General features: G+C 41.6%; 1 protein-coding gene and 1 long non-coding RNA gene across 4 annotated transcripts in view; one reads left to right on the top strand and one right to left on the bottom strand.

Annotated features, from left to right (window-relative positions):
• The window catches only part of LOC115896786, a 35,386-nt gene extending 21,861 nt beyond the window's left edge, over positions 1 to 13,525 (top strand). Inside the window, exons 3-4 of the long non-coding RNA XR_004056654.1 lie at positions 1,219 to 1,339; positions 13,395 to 13,525. This is a non-coding gene — a long non-coding RNA (uncharacterized LOC115896786). The remainder of the gene's footprint in view (positions 1 to 1,218; positions 1,340 to 13,394) is intronic.
• The window catches only part of MDN1 (midasin AAA ATPase 1), a 188,307-nt gene that overhangs the window by 17,441 nt on the left and 151,677 nt on the right, over positions 1 to 19,189 (bottom strand). Inside the window, exons 75-88 of one of the 3 annotated variants that reach the window (XM_030928052.1) lie at positions 18,670 to 18,816; positions 17,593 to 17,719; positions 16,158 to 16,263; positions 15,521 to 15,636; positions 14,157 to 14,642; positions 13,307 to 13,533; positions 12,626 to 12,781; positions 12,286 to 12,449; positions 11,043 to 11,204; positions 8,181 to 8,318; positions 4,695 to 4,836; positions 2,642 to 2,814; positions 1,870 to 2,022; positions 1,225 to 1,372 (exon numbers count right to left, since the gene is read on the bottom strand). In XM_030928052.1, coding sequence (XP_030783912.1) covers positions 1,225 to 1,372; positions 1,870 to 2,022; positions 2,642 to 2,814; positions 4,695 to 4,836; positions 8,181 to 8,318; positions 11,043 to 11,204; positions 12,286 to 12,449; positions 12,626 to 12,781; positions 13,307 to 13,533; positions 14,157 to 14,642; positions 15,521 to 15,636; positions 16,158 to 16,263; positions 17,593 to 17,719; positions 18,670 to 18,816 — 2,445 coding nt within the window. Of the gene's footprint in view, positions 1 to 1,224; positions 1,373 to 1,869; positions 2,023 to 2,641; positions 2,818 to 4,694; positions 4,837 to 8,180; positions 8,319 to 11,042; positions 11,205 to 12,285; positions 12,450 to 12,625; positions 12,782 to 13,306; positions 13,534 to 14,156; positions 14,643 to 15,520; positions 15,637 to 16,157; positions 16,264 to 17,592; positions 17,720 to 18,669; positions 18,817 to 19,189 lie in introns of all 3 variants that reach the window. The other 2 variants (XM_030928051.1, XM_030928050.1) reach the window with 2 other exon arrangements.

The raw sequence follows: 19,189 nt of genomic DNA, 5'->3' as shown, positions 1-19,189 counted from the left end.
TTAATTTTTTAGAGACAGAGTCTCATTCTGTCACCCAAGCTGGAGTGCAGTGGCAACATCATGGTCCACTGTAGCCTCAACCTCCTGGGCTCAAGTGATTCTCTCACCTCAGCCTCCTGAGTAGCTGGGACTACAGGTATGTGCCACCATGCCCAACTATTTTTTTCTTTGATAGAGACAGGGTCTCACTATGTTGTTCAGGTTGGTCTCAAACCCTGAGCTCAAGTGATTCTCCCACCTTGGCTTCCCAAAGTGTTGGGAAGACTTACAGGCATAAGCCTCTGCAACCAGCCTATTGGTTTTCTTTATCCATTATCTATTATTCAATTAGCAAACGACTGTAAATAATTGTTCCTTAGTTATAAAACGAGTCTGGCTATTTAAAAGCAGATAGCTTATTACATTCTCAGTGGATTTTAATTTTCTTAATTTTATGCTTTCTTGGTTATTGACTTTGTTTGCAACTAGATTCCAAAATTAATTTTTACCTAAATGGCACCTCTTATTTATTCCTTTGTAACTTGCTATCTTTGTTCTAATACAGCATTATAAAAATATACATTTTTTTTTTAAATGGATTTTATAACTATGTAACTGACTCATTTATTAGCAAGGCCAGCTCACATCTTTCTGTCTGATTAAGCAGCAGGAATGGGGCCCTGTTACGGGGGCACCTCCAACACAATGCTCTCAACTAACGCCAGCTAACACCCCTAAAGGACTCACTAGGGTTGAAAAATGGACAACAAAGGCACTAAATACTGTCATATGCCATGTGATTTCTCTTGGGATTAGTCTTGTTCCCCACTGTATGTGACAATCAATAACTGAAACCATTATTTCCCTAAAAAAGCTATAACCGGACTCCACGACAGCTTGGTATACCCAGACTGCACAGTGTTTACACCATCCCATGAGATGGGACACACAGTAATGGCTGTGAAGAGACAGTGCTGTGTGTGAAGCACCACCAGGGCATAGCGGTGCCAAAAGTGGGAATAGGACGTGATAGTAGTTTGAGAAACACCTACTGGTTGATGAGCTCTAGGGATAATCACATGAGAAATACTACAAAGGAAAGGTAAACCATTTTCTCAAACTGGGATTGAGCCAACCAAACATGATTTATCACCTGGCCATGACACTGAGCTAGCTCTCAAAAGAGAATTCAGTTACTGTTCAGTAGTGAGTTCTAACTGGTCTCTTTGTTTCTGAAAGACGCACCTTCGCCTTCTTCATTGTCGGTGTCCTCACCACCATTCCTGTCTTCACTGTCAAGGTTCAAGTCATCCGGAAGGTCCAAGGCCTCGGGTTCTGGCAGCTTTTCCTGATTGCCATGGTAAGGGTCCACCTCATTTTCATCATATTCCCTCTTTGGGACAATGGAGACAACAGGGATAAAATAAAAATACCATTGTTTTTAAAAGTAGAATTCCCATAAAATCAGCTCTAAGTATTTACACTGTGAGAGAATACAATATCTATTCCCTAAAATTATCTGCACACATTAGTATTTTATTTTTAGACCTTTCATGTTGGAATCTCAGATTTCACTTTCTGTGCGGTTCTCCACGGACAAGTGGTGCTATGTTACTCAATCTCAAAGAAACTTACAAGAAGAAATAAGAAGGGATCACAGGTTTTAGCTTCTGATCTATAGCATAAGCCCAAACAACATGTGTACTACCCTGTCAGGAACCAACAGTTAGTTATTTTATGTCCTGTTAAGAGCCTCTGTTGCATATTCTTTTATGAGGTAATGGGGGAGCAGTCAACGAATAGGGGAAAAAATGTCTCGAGACACCTCGAGAACTATACAGTTCAAGAGCCTTGAGTCAAGAGAGCAGATCAGTTTCAAATCTTCATTACCTCATCTATTTGTTCTTTAATTTTGTCTTCACCTTCTCCACCATCATCAGCTTCTGGTTCTTCCTTTTCTTCCTTCTTATCTTTCTGGCTTTTATCTTTGTTTGAATTGCCACTATCCAAGTTGTCATCTTTAGCAACAAGTTCAGAATCTTCCTAAATGTCAGAGGAAGAAAAAACAATCATCACACTCAATTCCAGAAACTGTTTCTGCATTGGTTGACTTTTAGACATGCATAATTTCCGCCTACTGGACCTATCCCATGGATGGCTGATGAAGTGCCATCCATGACGCAGAGAAAACAATCCAGGTCTCCATGACGGCAACAATATTATTAAGTGTGTGAATGGTGGGGTGAGTTGGATCATTCATTGTATCACCCTGGGCTGTTGCAGTGTTACACTCAGCCCTGTAGTTCTCCCAAGCTGTGAGCTGGAAAAATTCAGTGGCCTATAGGAGAATCAGCTTAGAACATCTACACAGGGTCTTGTTCATCCTCCTCCATAACACATGGGATGACTCAGGTCAAGCTACTCTTAGCTCTGAATGTAATCAATGAGATAGGATAGAAAAAAGAAAAGGCCGGGCGCGGTGGCTCAAGCCTGTAATCCCAGCACTAAAAAAAAAAAAAAAAGAAAAAAGAAAAAGAGGAATGGAAAAAAGAGAACAAAAACAAATACAGAAAAAGAAGAGAAGTAAATGACAGAGAATGCTAGGTGGTGGGCAGATTACCTCCTTTCAGTTTGTTTGGAAGGGGGGAAATCTTTTAATTACCTCATCCATTCCTGGTCCTGTTTCTTCAGTTTTATTGTCTTCTTCCTCCTCATCTTCCTCCTCATTGTCATCACCCCAAAGCCTCTCATCTAGTTTGTCAGCTTCCTCACCATTGAGATCGCCCATCTGTTTATCCAGATCTCCGCCCTCACTATCTGATTTCTCATCATCCTCTTCTGAAAGGGAAGGCACTGAGCTTAGTTAGGCAGATCTCCAAACTGACCCAGTCCTGTGTACGTAAGAGGGGTGTGGACCTGATTCCCTGGCAAGGGACCCACCAGGGATTGACTGCCTTTTTCTATAGAACACATCCTCCAGGCGGAGGCCTTTAGATCTACTGACACAGACACAGTCTTACTGTGTTTTGCCAAGTGGAGGCACAAGGAAGCCTATAATGTGTGAACAGATGGTAAAATGAGTAAGGAAATACCTACGAGGATGTCTAGTTTTGGTGCTGGGCCATTATGGGACTCAGCAACCTGAGTTTTGTGTCTGAAATGATGGGGTTGGACTAGGTGGTTTCCATGGGTTCTCCCCATCTTCAATATACTATGATATTTTCCAACACCTAAAATCAGGTCTCAATCAGAATTGTCATTTGTCTTTGCACAGGGTCTACTTTGCAAAAGGTCATATCCTATGTGCCTTAGGCCAACTGCCACAAAGGTCAACTTTCATTTCTGCAAGATACTCATTTTAGAATAAGACACAGTATCTCAAATTGGACAGAAATTTGGGGCAAGGGCTGAATTATGGTACAAACATATGACAGATGACGATGTACTTTAAAAAAATCAAATTCTCAAATAATTTTTAATGACAGGGAGAATTTTCTTAAGATGTTAAATGAAAAAAGCAGGCCCAACGTGGTGGCTCATGCCTGTAATTCCAGCACTTTGGGAGGCTGAGGTGGGCAGATCACGAGGTCAGGAGATCGAGACCATCCTGGCTAACATGGTGAAACCCTGTCTTTACTAAACACACACACACACACACACACACACACACAAATTAGCCGGGCGTGGTGGTGGGCACCTGTAGTCCCAGCTACTTAGGAGGCTGAGGCAGGAGAATGGCATGAACCTGGGAGGCAGAGCTTGCAGTGAGCCGAGATTGTGCCACTGCACTCCAGCCTGGGGGACAGAGTGAGACTGCGTCTCAAAAAAAAAAAAAAAAAAAAAAAAAAAAAAAAAAAAAAAAAAGCAGACTACAGACTGTATATGGTCTGTGTGTGTGTATACATGCAATAAATAAATGGAAAGAAATATACCACAATTTACTAAGTGCTATGGGTGGTAGGCCTAAGGGGGGATCTATTTCTTTTCTACATTGTTGTTCCAAATCATCTACAACAAACATCTACTATTTTTCTAATTAGGAATAAAAGGGGCCGGGCGCGGTGGCTCAAGCCTGTAATCCCAGCACTTCGGGAGGCCGAGACGGGCGGATCACGAGGTCAGGAGATCAAGACCATCCTGGCTAACATGCTGAAACCCCGTCTCTACTAAAAATACAAAAAACTAGCAGGGCGACCTGGCGGGCGCCTGTAGTCCCAGCTACTCGGGAGGCTGAGGCAGGAGAATGGCGTGAACCCGGGAGGCGGAGCTTGCAGTGAGCTGAGATCCGGCCATTGCACTCCAGCCTGGGCGACAGAGCAAGACTCCGTCTCAAAAAAAAAAAGAAAAAAAAAAAAAAAGGAATAAAAGGTATTTTAAACACTACAGAACAATTTGCCTTTTGTTGAGAGCCCAGCTCCATTAGGGATCATCTCCTTTCAGGCTTCCCTGAAGGACACTACTGAGCCACTGCATCTAGCACATGAGGCAGCTAGAACATCAGTCAATGTGAGAAGAATCTATGAGAGACCAGGGACTTCTGCCTCAGTGGAGGTGGTGACAGCACATGCAGTTGCTGAGGTTTTCATTTGCAGTTAAGCACAGTAACCAACTTGTTTCAAAAGATTATATTAGGTTCCTTATTAGAAACATGGAATTTCCTGGATAAAATATTTATGCTTTCAAAAACAAGAATGAAGTGACAGATAATCTGAAACCTTGTTCTTCAAGCTCCCCATCATGCATTTTCCCGTCAAAGTCTTCCGACATCTCAATGGCATTATCCTCGCCCTTAATATCAGATTTTGAATCAGGATCCTCTTTGTCTTTTTCTTGACCCTTCTGAAATGTATCTTCTACCTACATAAAAAAGTATTACAGTAAACATAATAAATGAAACTTTACCAATATTTGCTTCAGCTCTGAGATATAAATGCCAACGTTACTGGTGTAAAAATATATTTGGGAGAGAAAAAAAAAGAGAAACAACAGCGACAGCCACATGGAATCTGTAAAATTTCTGGACTTATTTTCCACTTATTGTAATCAGAGAGTACAGAATTTTGTTCAGGTTTTCTTATTGGGAATTGTAAAAATAGTCCCAGAGACATTTGCAAGAATATATATTCTTTGTAGGATAAAAAGTTCATCAATCTTTTATTATCCAATTCTTTAATACTATTTTTGTCACTATGACCGCTGAAAGACAGTGGCCCAAGAGAATCTTATTCATTCTTCCTTGGTTTATATATTTCTTTTATAAAAAATTATTTTTTATGTTTTTAGACAGGGTCTCACTATGTTGTCCAGCCTGGAGTGCAGTGGCACAACCATGGCTAACTGCAGCCTCAACCTCCTGGGATCAAGCAATCCTCTGCCTCAGCCTCCCCAGTAGCTGAGACCACAGGGACATACAACCACATCTGGCTAATTTTTTATTTTTTGCTAGAGACGTGGCCTTGACATGTTGCCCAGGTTGGTCTCGACTCCTGGGCACAAGCAATTCTCCTGCCTTAGCCTACCAAAGTGGTGGGATTACAGCTGTGAGCAACTGAGCCCAGCCTAATTTATATGTTTCTATATAATTGATGTGATATTTGGGGCAAAAAGTTTTGTGATTGTTACCTCTTTCATTATGGTTGATTTTTGAAAGTTATTTTTAAGGCTAAGCACAGTAGCTCATGCCTGTAATCCCAGTACTTTGGGAGGCCGAGGCAGGTGGATCACAAGGTCAGGAGTTCGAGACCAGTCTGGCCAAGATGGTGAAACACTGTCTCTACTAAAAATACAAAAATGAGCAAGGCGTGGTGGTGGGGGCCTGTAATCCTAGCTACTCAGGAGGCTGAGGCAGGATAATTGCTTGAACCCAGGAGGTGGAGGTTGTGGCAAGCTGAGATCACACCACTGCACTCTAGCCTGGGTGACACAGCAAGACTCTGTTTCAAAAAAAAAAAAACAAGTCCTTTTTAAAATACAAAAGTCATGGCCAGGCATGGTGGCTCATGCCTATAATCCCAGCACTTTGGGAGGCTGAGGCGGGCAGATCACTTGAGGGGTCAGGAGTTCGAGAACAGCTTAGCCAACATGGCAAAACCCTGTCTCTACTAAAAATACAAAAACTACCCTGGCATTGTGGTGTGCGCCTGTAATCCCAGCTACCTAGGAGACTGTGGCATAAGAATCACTTGAACCCGGGAGCCGCGACTACGCCACTGCACTCCAGCCTTGGGGACAGAGCAAGACTCTGTCTCCAAAATAAAATAAAAACAAGTTTCCCTGTAACACCTCCATCCTCTAAGCCTCTCAAAGAATGACTACCAATAACATTCTAGTGAACCTTTGACTTTTTTCTATGAATACACCAACATATACTTAGTGATACAGGTGATAGCTATCAATACCTGCCTCCCAACATCTTTTTAAACAAAAAAGAGATCATGCTTTACAGACTGTTATGCAATCTGCTTTTTTCATTTTTATTTTTCTGAAACAAGGTCTGCTCTATCGTCCAGGCTGGAGTGCAATGGTGCGATCTTGGCCCACTGCAACCTCTGCCTCCCAGGTTCAGGTGATTCTCCTGCATCAGCCTCCTGAGTAGCTGGGATTACAGGTGCCCACCACCACACCCAGCTAATTTTTGTATTTTTAGTAGAGACAGAGTTTTGCCATGTTGGCCAGGCTGGGTTTTAATTTTATAGAGACAGTGTCTCCCTATGTTGCCCAGGCTGGTCTTGAACTCCTGGCCTCAAGGGATCCTCCTGCCTTGGACTCCAAAGGAATCCAGGTGTGAGCCACCACACCCAGACTGTAAAACACATCTTTTCTTAAAAACATCTCAGCCAGGTGTGGTGGCTCACGCCTGTAATCCTAACTACTCAAGAGGCTAATACAAGAGGACTCCTTGAGTCCAAGAGTTCATGGCTGCAGTGAGCTATCATTATAGAATTGTACTCCAGCCTGGGCAAGAGAGCAAGACCTCATCTCTTAAAGAAATAAGATCCTTAGGTTATTTTCATGTTGATACATACAAAACCATCTCATTCTGCTTCATTCATACTTTTACCATTGTTCTGCATGGATGGTGCCATAATTTAATTCTCTTCTGATGAATATTTGGATTGTTTCACAATTTTCACCATATAAATAATGCTGTAGTAAATATCCATGTGCAGACATATATACACACTCATATCCCTATTTATCTTTGACACTAGCATTTCTATAAGAAAACATGGAATTTGGGGGTCAATGAATACACATAATTTAAAATTCAGCAGACACTACCAAATTGTTCTGGAAGCTTTGTAATCCACATAATGTTTTTTGCATGAACTGTACTTTTCTATTAGGTTTGCAATTTTTTTTGACTTCTTTTTTTCTATTAAAAAAGTAGTATACAGTGATTAAGTCAGACTTGAGAAATACAGAAAGGCCAAAATAACAAAGCAATTATCTGAGGATAATATAGGTCCAAAAAAAAAAAGTTAGAGCTCCATAACATAAATACTAGCATTATTCTTTTGGCTTTTAATTTCTTTTCAGTTTTCTCTGCCAAGGAAGAGAGGGAATTTGAATTGGTTTTCTCCTTTATTTTTAATAGCTATAAAATTACCTTAAATACAAGTTTCTGATCTGATTTAACTTAGAATGTAAGTGATACACCCAACACACACAAATCACTCCCAAATGAGACAGGCATTTTAAAAATCCATGCAGTGTAACAATCTTAGTCCACAACATCTGAATAGTGCAGAAGGTTGCTTGACTCCAACCAAAAAGGATACAGATTTTTTAAAACTCTCTATGCCTAAAAGATACACAACAGCAAAACCTATTAACAGCAAATTTTGGCATTATTGTTTAATGCAATTATCACTTAAGATAGCCAGGCCTTTTATGCTTAAAAATACTATCAAAAATACTCTAGAAAATTTCAGCAAATATCTGCCCATTAAAAAAAAAAAAGAAAAAGTAAAAATCATTTCCTCCCTAATTATAGCCACAACCAATGACGGAGTTTCCAGGTTCCTTCCTTTGGATTTTAGGCTTTTTATTTACACCCACAGCCCAACCACCAATATATCTAGGGCTCTGTAGATCACAGATTAAAAACAGCCTAGTAAAAACCATTTTTATGTGTAACTTACATATTGAAAAGAAAGAGAGTGATCTTCTGTCAACTGTATACCCACGTGAAAACGTACCTGTTCTTCATTTTCTATCTGGTCACTCACATCCTTCATGCCCTCGCCTTCTCCAATTCCACCTCCCTCATAGTCATGGAACTCAGTTGCTCCCTCTCCAGCTGAATCTTCCATAAATTCTTTGGGCAAGCAAAATCCCTTAGAAAAAAGAAAAAGGAAGTGAACAATTAGGCACAAAAGCAATTTTAAAAGGGGATTTTCATTCTTGCCACCGGAAAACAATGTAAACACATAATGAATTCTTTTTCTAGCTCATTATCTTAAATTTGCTGGAAGTACAGTAGACTTCTGACATTCTTTTCCTCTTTGGTGCTAACAGTTACGCAGTTTTACAGCTTGACATCAGATTTAACACAGGACTTGACTTTGTAGAAGCTGGCATGTGGTCATTTGTCACTATGCCAAGACAAAAACCTAAATGAAGTACACTGGAAGGACAGTATTTAGGAAAAAGTCCTTGAGCAAGGGAAGAACAGGCTCTGGAGAGAACACAGTCAGACATAGTAAAAACTGTGAAATGTTGAAAAAAACTATTTTATACAGGAAAATAACCTGAGAAGAACACTAGCCCGCTGGGCAGAAGTAAAAAGAAAAAGTAGTGACTGTCAATCAGAAATTTTAATTTTGTAAGAGAAAATATATACTATGAAGATATTTGTCAATCTGAGGATGAGAATGCACAAAAAAGTAAGCTGCTAATTAGCAAGGAATTAAGATCCAAAAACCAGTAAACACTAATTATGACTTGGTTACACAGAAACAGCTTCCTGTGGATCAAGAGCTTTAATTACAACCTATATCTATTATCTTAGTACTGTCTAACCTACTTTCAAGTTCCCTTGAAACTACTCAGAAAAGATATGAATACAATTTGCATACTTAGAAAAATTTTTTAAAAGGCAAACCCACTTTTAGGACATATATTCTCAGAATGTTGATTGGAAAATACAGTTTGGCTTACTTGCTTGATTTTCCCATTGAACTACATTATTTAAATTAGAAACATTCAGAGACAGACGAATAAGACCACACAGGAGGGAGTTTCAGATGCCCTTACCCGAGTATATTACTGCAGTTGCTACATCTGGGATAGCCACAGGGCTCCCAACATTCTACACATAGCAGAACCATTCCTACTCACAAACAGACAAAGGTCTGAAAGGCCAAAGTCATTCTACAGCCTGTCAGACAAAAGCTACAGTGCAAATGGACAAATCTAGCTGAGCCAAATCTTAAGGCGCCCGTGCCACACATTTTCCTGCCACTGTCTTTAGCATACAGTGTTTTCTCCAAGAAGCAATGGAATGTTAAGACTAGCTTGGTGCCCACCAGAGGGGGAGAAACCTGAGACTCATTCTTTTACTTATTATTACTACAGATAAACATATTTATCCTCTTGATACAAGGCATTAGGCTTGGCTTCCACTTTTTAACTCTTTCCAGTATTTCAGAGACTCAGAACTAAGAACTGTTAATTGTTTATAAGAAATCTAGACCCCATCTTCAGTTTGTAAATTCATATTTTCCTCAAGTACATCTCATCTGTATTTAGCTTGGAGAAAATCGTAGAATGCTAAGGAAAAAGAAAAACAAAACTTATATACTCAAATGCAGGTGGTTCTCACAAAAATGCATACAAGTGTAGGCAGATCTCATTTTACAAATGAGGAAACTGAGGCTTAGTGAGGTTAAGAGAGACCGAGAGCTGGACACCTCTATGACTAGACCTACCCACACCATGTTGCTATTAGATTTCACTGTCTACTGCCCCTGAGTTTCAAGGGGAGGGTCTACAATCTCTACAACCTCAGTGCTTTTCACAATACTGGGTACATGGCTGAAAGAACAAATGACTTCCCTGCTAAAGAAAAAAACTGGCTGGGCACAGTGGCTCACACCTGTAATCCCAGCATTTTGGGAGGCCGAGGTGGATGGATCACGAGGTCAGGAGATCGAGACCATCCTGGCCAATGTGGTGAAACCCCCCCCCCATCTCTACTAAAAATACAAAAATTAGCCAGGCGTGGTGGCACGTGCCTGTAATCACAATTACAATTTTGGAGACTGTCTCCAAAAACAAAAACAAAAACAAAAAAAAACCCAAAAAAACCAAATTTATTTATTTATTTATTTGAGATGGAGTTTTGCTCTTGTTGCCCAGGCTGGAGTGCAATGGCATGATTTTGGCTCACTGCAACCTCTACTTCCCTGGGTTTAAGCAATTCTCCTGTCTCAGCCTCCCGAGTAGCTGGGATTACAGACACATGCCACCACGCCTGGCTAATTTTTGTATTTTTAGTAGAGATGGAGTTTCATTGTAATATTGGTCAGGCTGCTCTTGAACGCCTGACATCAGGTGATCCACCCGCCTCAGCCTCCCAAAGTGCTGGGATTACAGGCGTGACCCACCGTGACAGTGGGGAAAAAACTCTAATAATAGGTCCATTATCATTTAATCACAATTACACCTACATGGTTAAAAGAAAACTTAATAGCCTTAAGGGTTTATCCTACAACTGTAGTTCAAGAGTTAGCTGAAGAAGATTTAAATTGGGGATGGGAAGAGAAGGGTGGTAACAGAAAGCAGCAGCTTTTAGACACCTCTGGAGTTTAGGAAACTCATCAGTTTGGGGGATAGGGTGGGTTGGGGATAGGGGGTATCATCTGCAGGTTCCCAGACTTTAGTGGAAACAGCGTTAGCAAAAGGATGCCAGACAAAGCCCTAAATAGTCCACAGGGAGAGCAAATCACATCCTGCTATTTGTGGTGGTCCAAAATAAAACCCTATCACACCAAAGACCAATGATATGAAATTTACTTGGGTCCCTGCTGCTCACAGTGCACCACGTGAACGGTCCTTACCTTCTGGGCAAGCTCCGTAAAGACCTGGGCAAGCACAGAGAGCAGCTTTGCAGTACTACGGTGAGTTGCCAAAGACATGGTCAGGAAGAAGAGGACAAGGTCTGAGTAGCTGGAGAGGACCGGCACCAGGCGCACCAGCAAGGAACAGGATTGGCTGAAGAACTGAGATCAAAACAGAACAAAAGGCCTGCTCACACTGCTTGGCAGAATTAGACAGTGGTGGTAATTGCACAACATTGTGAATGCACTAAATAGTACTAATGGCAAGTTACATGTATGTGTTTGTAACCCCCATCCCACCCCAATACACACAGCTCATTGAGATTTCTTCATTTACATATATCATCACCAAAGTACAATCTCAAACCAATGTCTCATTTGGCTAACAATGTTGGTTTTTTAAAAATATAATGTTGGCCAGGCACAGTGGCTTATGTCTTTAATCCCAGCATTTTGGGTAGACTGCTTGAGCCCAGGAGTTCAAGTTCATGTTGCGTGGGCAACATGGCAAAACCCCATTTCTACAAAATATACCAAACAACAAAAAAAAAAAAACAGCCAGAACCCATCTCTATAAAACTTTAAAAATTAACTGGGCACGGTGGTGCATGCCTATAGTGCCAGCTATTTGGGAGGCTGAGGTGTAAGGATCACCTGAGCCCAGGAGGTCAAGGCTGCAGTGAGCCATGGTCACGCCACCACTCTCCAGTCTGGACAACAGAATGAGATCATGTCCCAAAATAAAATAAATAATAAAAATAAAATGTTTATAAATAAATTCTGCTGACTGAAAATTAGCACTGGAGGCAATGCTACAGAATAACATACAATGTTCTGCAAAGTAAGGTGCTTCTCGGACTTACTGCGAAGACTACAACTGCTTACTCTTCACTTACTGTAGTGGGAATGGTGTTTACATAGAGTGGCCGCTAAGCCTCCATTGATAATGTCATCTATCAGTAACATCAAATATTTGGGAGTGTGTAAGATATGAAAGAATCCTAATAGATATTCTGAATGGTTAGCATTTCTGCACCTATGCATTTAACAATTAGCTAGCAAGCCCTAAGCTTTTCAAAGCTTGTCAATGACTTTGCACGTATAAATAAAGAGACCAAGTTCTTAGTGATTTTGGCACTGAGGCCTGCTCTGGGACTTATCCACGTGCAGGGAGGTAAAGCCCACTCTGCCTTTGCTCAGTGCATTCTGAAGAGGAAGAAGTTTGTAAAGAACAGTTAGTTACCAGGTGCTTTGCTGCTGTGCCATCCTCACCGTACGATTTCAGCCTCTCCAACAGCTCAGAGATGGCAGAAATTATTTTCTGCACATGCAAAGTGCTGACATCGGCCCAGAAGTCATCCTCTAAGAGTTTTGTTAGATGTCCTGATTGCAGTCTCTCAAAGCCTGCTGCCTCATTCAGAGAAAACAACATGATGAATAACAGAAAACAAATCCTTTCATCTCTATCCATGTAGTCATCTGTTTCTAACATCCATCCTTAACTATTTAGCCACAGAAATAAATCATCAAATACAAAAATTAAAACAGGCATGAAACTAATTTCTGCCTGATTTCAGACATACCGTACTCCTCTTGTGGGCTTGCTTGGTCAGTGTTCTCCTCTGCTTTTTCATTCTTGCTTTCTTCTAAGTTCTGGATGGCACAGAGGATGGCTCGGATAGCAATTTCCATTTTCTCTGAAAAATCTTCCACAAATCCTTCATCCAACATTTGATTTCCTAGCAAGTAACATGGTGTAAAACAAACATACAAACAACAATCATTTGCTTTAGTGCCTCTGGAAATCATTAAAAACACTCATTTCTTGATGAGTCACTGAGTCAAGCTGTGCCAGATACAAAGAAGAGACAAATTCCTTGCCTCGATAAACTTGTAAATTTATTACCTTGTATTAAAAATTTTACTAAAATAATGTAAAAATATGAAAATAACAGTTAAGACAGTATGAATAAACACTAACTTAGTCCAAATATCAGTGCCAAACTTTTTCAATCTAAGGGAAAACTAACAGTGAGCTGATGCTGCCTTCCTATGTGTGTTACGAAGTATGTAACAGGCATCCAAACAAATGGGGCAAAAAAGTTAAGAGCTGTGGATTTCAACCACACCTCCCTGCCTTAGAACCCTGGACAGGTACGTGTATAGCCCAAAACATAATGTGTCTTAGGACAATGAGACTTTACATCTACAAGACATCATTTCTACAGTGGGCTTTCATTCCCTGACTGAACAATATTCCTTACCTCCTTGGCTACCTGAAGAAAGCAGATGTGTCTTCCAGGTAGTAAAGTCAGCCATGGCTTTACTAATTTCTCCTCTTACATATTCCAGACTTTCAACTAGTGCCATTTGTGAGTCTCTTTGCTCAACCTCCATCCCTGGAAGAATGAACAAGGACTCTAGGCCCTGCAAATGAACTGACACCTGGGACAAGCAACTCAGTGCAGAAGAGCACACTTCAAAATCTTTCCTGCAACAGAAATGCCACAATGTTGAAAGGAATGCATTACAATTCCCACAAACACACACCCCTCCCTGCAACCACTATAATAGACGCAAGGTAGAACTCACCATAGCTCAAGTTTGCAGCTAAACACATGCCACAGAGTGCTGTGCAGGTCCACTGAGGAACAGAGGACTGAAGCACAATTATTTTCATAATTTGATTCTATTACTAAACACCTAGGTTTAGTAATGGAATAAATTTAGTAATTTATTCCAATAAATTTATTCCATTAATTTATTCCAATAAATGATAAATTTATTCCATTAATAATATTCCATTATCATTAGTCTTTGGTGTGATGGGCTTTTATTTTGGACCACCACAAATAGCAGGATGTGATTTGCTCTCCCTGTGGATTATTTAGGGCTTTGTCTGGCATCCTTTTGCTAACTAAAGTCTCAGAACCTGCAGATGACACTCCCTATCCCCACCCCACCCCATCCCCCAAACTGACGAGTTCCCCAGACTCCAGGACTGTCTAAAAGCTTCTGCTTTCTGTTAACACCCTTCCCTTCCCATCCCCAATTTGGATAAGCACAATAAGAACCTAAGCACACAGAGAAGTGTAAAGACATAGACACACTTACCAAGAATGAAAGAGAGTCTCACAAGACTGCTGCCTAATTTTGTCGACATCAGCTTTCACTGTTTTAATGATTTTTAGCATCTCTGTTACTCTCGTAGTTGACTGTTGCCAAAGCTGATCCTGTTTCCGCATCCGGCAACCAGAGGGCAGCTGACTTCCAGGTACTGGAGATGGGTAGCTCAGATTGGAGGGAATTAGGTCTGGTACTACTCCACAAAGTTGTCCCTTGCTAAGTTCTGGTCCTTCCAGGCAGGGGGCAGGAGGCTGCCCCAGTGCCTGGGCATTGCCATGGCCTGGAGCTGGCCGTACACTGGGGCAGCACTGGAGGAGCCAGGAGAGCTGCTCGAGCAGAATCTGGCACTGCATGGCCAGGTGCTGCAGGCGCTCGGTCCACTGCTGCACGCCATCCTGAGGAGGGAAGGCCACGGGGTAGGCCAGGGGCCCCGTCAGCCTGCTGTGAATCTCTTGCACACAGCTGAGGAGGTTCCTGTACAGAGAAACCCATGGGAAAAACACAATGAATGGCACTCTAAACCATGTCACCACATTGTTTTAAAAGAAATTTGTGTTTCTGAACAAGCATGGGTTTTTTAATACAGTCAAGAAGGAAGAATCCCCCAGACAGGTAAAAAGTCTGTTAAAATGCCTCCCAAAGTACTTAAACCCATCTCTCAGTCTTTCAGGAGAAGTATCACGACACAATTACACCACTACAGTGACTTCCACTAGCAGTATCTAGTGAATGTGCTGTACTTTGCTACATAAACCCTAATGAATGGAGGAGAAAATACCTGAAGCTAAAGTGAACAGTCTGGAAATACTGTCTCTCAGCCACGAATCCATTCAACAGATGACGACAACTCTCCTAACTGTCCTCATCTCTTAATTATCTGTTTCCATTGAGGAGCCTCCATGTATGGCTCAGATTGCCATCTGGGGGATCCCCAAAGCCTAAGTAACAGAAGCCAACTCAAATCTCATCTGTGCCCAAGACTGTCCCACCCTAATACCATGAACACAAGCCTAACCATTGGCCCACATGGACTTTCGGCAATATATATCCTGATTCCAGACACAGGTATAGTTCAGCCATGACAATTTTCATTGCCTGACACAGCCCTGAAATCTCCACAGCTCCATATTCTCAGGAGGTTCAGTCAGAGCACAGAGGGAGAGGGACACTAGAAGCATATCACTGAAAACAAGGGGCAGAGCTGGGAGAAACCCTACCTGCCTCTTTGGGCCTTAAATTCATTTCACAATTGAGAGCATGTCTTATTCCTCTCCCCATATGCAATAACTCTGAGCTGACTTGGATCTAATTCTTCTGAATTCATGCCACAAGCCCAACTCATCGGCTGATACCTGAGGATGATCCACTGCTCACTGAGCGTGGTCAGGGAGCGCCGCTGTTGGACGAGCATCTTCATCAAATGTGCTGAGAACCCTCTGCACCGTTCCACGTTGCCCATGCCCATTTCCTGGCAGAAGAAGGAAAAACATGCTGAAGGGGCTGCTGGCAAACACCCACAGATGTGCCCCTAGAAAGTTGTTTCTACTATAAGCATCAGACATGCCGCACTCTAGAGGTGACACATTCATTTTTTTGAGCAGTGTTTCTCCAATTATGCTTGCACCGATCATTGATATTCCATACAAAGGAACTGGATTTAACTCCAAAATGCATTTATTAGTGGTCTTTTCTCAATTCACAAAGGGAAGAAAGATCTAAAGATGGCATTCTCAATTTGAAGTTTTTAATTTTTCTTAAACATTAAGAAAATTTGTCCTGCTGGCAAGTGTAACAGAATTTATTTAAGGTGTTCTCTGATTTTGCACAAAATTACATTGATACTTATTTTAAGTTAAAGGATGTACTGCAAAAAGCTCAGTTCCACTAACAGGCTGTTATCACTTAACAAGGTCTGAGAATGCGGCCCTGGGATGAACAGAACAAGAGCTTTCCCTGAGCCCCTGCAAGACTCATGTTCTATCATTCTACCTTGGCAGGAGTTGCTAGTGCTGCGTTAAGCCTGGCATGCCGTGCAAGAGAGCGATAAAAATACTTCTGGCATCCATCCCATGAAGACGAGATTTCTGTAAGCAGCCTGGAAAAGATATCAACATCATTTACTTAATTAAAACCATGCTCTCCCACCCCAGATCCTGAAAAACTCAGATACTGGTATATTTGGCCATAACCAAGAGTCAGCTGTCTGAGGTGGTTTACTTCTATGAGGACTCATTCGGTGAGGCACTCATTAGTCCTTTACTTAACTTAGCACTGGAAGTATCATGAGGAAATAAATTTTGCTGACAATATGGTTTCTTCAATGAAATCTTCCTATCTTGGCAGTGGAGGCAAGGGGGTCATAAACTCTGATGCCTACAGGAGCCAGGCAAATAATGTAAGAGGACGGAGGACAGCCAACCACAAAATGATGCATGGCAGTGACAGCTGACCTCAATGTGGGGAAGACACAGGGGTTGTTGAGGGTTCAAGTAAGCTGGAGAGCATGTGTCCTTTCAAAAGGAGGAAACTACTATTCAACTACAACACTGCTGACCAAATGGGAATGCAAGCCTACTTGGCAAATTTTCCTGAAAACCCGAAAATCCAGAATACTTATGTAAAATTTCCCTTCCACAATATTCTGTTGAATTCAAATTTAAAGCCCTGGGAGGGCCAACTGAGCAAATAAAACACACACATGTACTATACCCAGTTCATGCAAAGCATCATTCACAACATCCTCTGCAGTGCTGTAAATAGAGGTAGCTCTGCCTGTCTCAATAGTGTATGGACTTACAAATTCAATAACATTAGAACTTATGAGGAGTGTATGTATATAGAGCAACTAAAAATATACCATTTTCTAATAGATTTCCACACATATGATCAAATGAAGTAAGCAGACCTCAGGAAAATCAAGACAAAAAAAAAAAGAAGAATGGAGAGGTGAATGCAAGGAAGAAAGAGAAAGAAAAGAAATGTTTTTTTTTTTGAGACAGTCTTACTTTGCTACCCAGGCTGGAGTGCAGTGCTGTAATCTCAGCTCACTGCAACCTCTACCTCCTGGGTTCAAGCAATACTCCTGCCTCGGCCTCCTGATTAGCTGGGATTACAGGCATGTGCCACCATACCTGGCTAATATTTTGTATTTTTAGTAGACACAGAGTTTTGCCATGTTGGTCAGGCTGGTCTTGAACTCCTGACCTCAAGTGATCTGCCCACCTCAGACTCCCAAAGTGCTGGGATTACAGGGATGAACCACCGCACCCAGCTTCACACTTTCATTTGAATGTCCACCAGGAGTCAGCTCCTGAGCCAGGCACTTTTGGTAGCCACAGTGGTGTTGCTATCCCCATTTTTGCAAATGAGGATAAGTGTTAAATTACTTGTTCCATTTATAAGTAGGGAAAAAAAACAGACAAACCTAGAATCAGCCTCCCGAGTGCTGCTGACGATGGACAATGCGCTCCGGAGATCTAACGGGTGAAGATGAAGCATCTCTTGAGGATTTTTTGAACGGGCCCATGCAAGACCTTTGCGATATGACAAACCTAGGAAATAAACAGCATTTGTTTAAGCAAAGATGCTTAGGAGAGAATGGATGTGCCCCCTCTTTCTCTTGCTACTCAAAGCAAAGTCTTCTAAACAGCATCACCTGAGAGCTTGTTAGAAATGCAGACTCTCAGGATGCACCCACACCAACTGAAACAGGATCTGTAGTGGCACTTCCACAAGATTCCCCAGGTGAATTCACATGCACGTTCAAGTTTGAGAAGCACTGCTCTCTATGCTATGCAGCAAACAATGGTACAGCATGCAGTGACAGAAATTTTAAAAGTACAGATTCTGCCAGGCGTGGTGCTCACGCCTGTAATCCCAGCACTTTGGGAGGCTGAGGTAGGCAGATCACAAGGTCAGGAGATTGAGACCATCCTGGCTAACACGGTGAAGCCCCGTCTCTAGTAAAAATACAAAAATTAGCCGGGCGTGGTGTAGTCCCAGCTGCTTGGGAGGCTGAGGCAAGAGAATCACTTGAACCCAGGAGGCAGAGGTTGCAGTGAGCCAAAATCACACCATTGCACTCCAGCCTGGGCAACAAGAGGCAGAGGTGGCAGTGAGCCGAGATTGCACCACTGTACTCCAGCCTGAGCGACAGAGCGAGACTCAATCTCAATAACATAACATAACATAACATAACATAACATAACATAACATAACATAACATAACAACATAACACAACGTAACATATAACATAACATAAATAAAAATATAGATTCTGAGAAACCTCATACGAACAGGAAAGTATCAGGGAATCATAGATGGCTGGTCACAGGATTTTCCTGCATGTGAGTGGAACTCTTAGACATCTGGAAACCTTGCCTGTACCTTCTGTTGTCCACTATCTCAACTGTCTATGGAATTTCCCCCAAATCAGACATGTCATTTCTCTTCGTAAAAGTTGGTGACTACATTTCACTGGGTTTCAAGCGAGAACCTTACCAATTTTTGCAAGGTGTTTAAAGAGGTCTGACAAAGCTCGCTGTTTTTGCATGAGAATGTGCTTGGCTTCTGACCGCTGCTTCTCCTTCTCTGCAGAGGGTTCCACCTTTAAGTTCTGCAGCTCACTCACAGAGGAAATCACTTCACCTGTAAGGGAAAACAAGGTGGGGAGGGGAGACAATAAGAAAATCCCAGGGGTCTGGTAATGTGTTTGTTACCCAACACCAGGGACCTTTTGGAGAACAAAGGCCAAGCATCATTCATCTTTATACCCTGGGTACTTAACACAGTCCCTAGCATTTGGTAAAATCTCATTAAGTGTTTTAACCAAACTGGTCAAGGTGTATGGAAATAGAAAAATAACATACAGGATTTCAAGTCTCTTGACAATAACAACCCAAACAGCAGCAGTCATTCTTTTGTATTTAGGGGTTTTATAATCAATCAAGCAAATGCACTTATTGAGCACCAACTATGTGCAGTGCATTATACTAGAACTTTATAATCACTTGAAGGAAAT

This window comes from Rhinopithecus roxellana, chromosome 4 (genome assembly GCF_007565055.1).
Source record: "Rhinopithecus roxellana isolate Shanxi Qingling chromosome 4, ASM756505v1, whole genome shotgun sequence".
NCBI classification, from domain to species: domain Eukaryota; kingdom Metazoa; phylum Chordata; class Mammalia; order Primates; family Cercopithecidae; genus Rhinopithecus; species Rhinopithecus roxellana.
The sequence above is the reverse complement of the archived record's forward strand: the minus strand, read 5'-3'. Positions and strand labels throughout refer to the sequence as shown.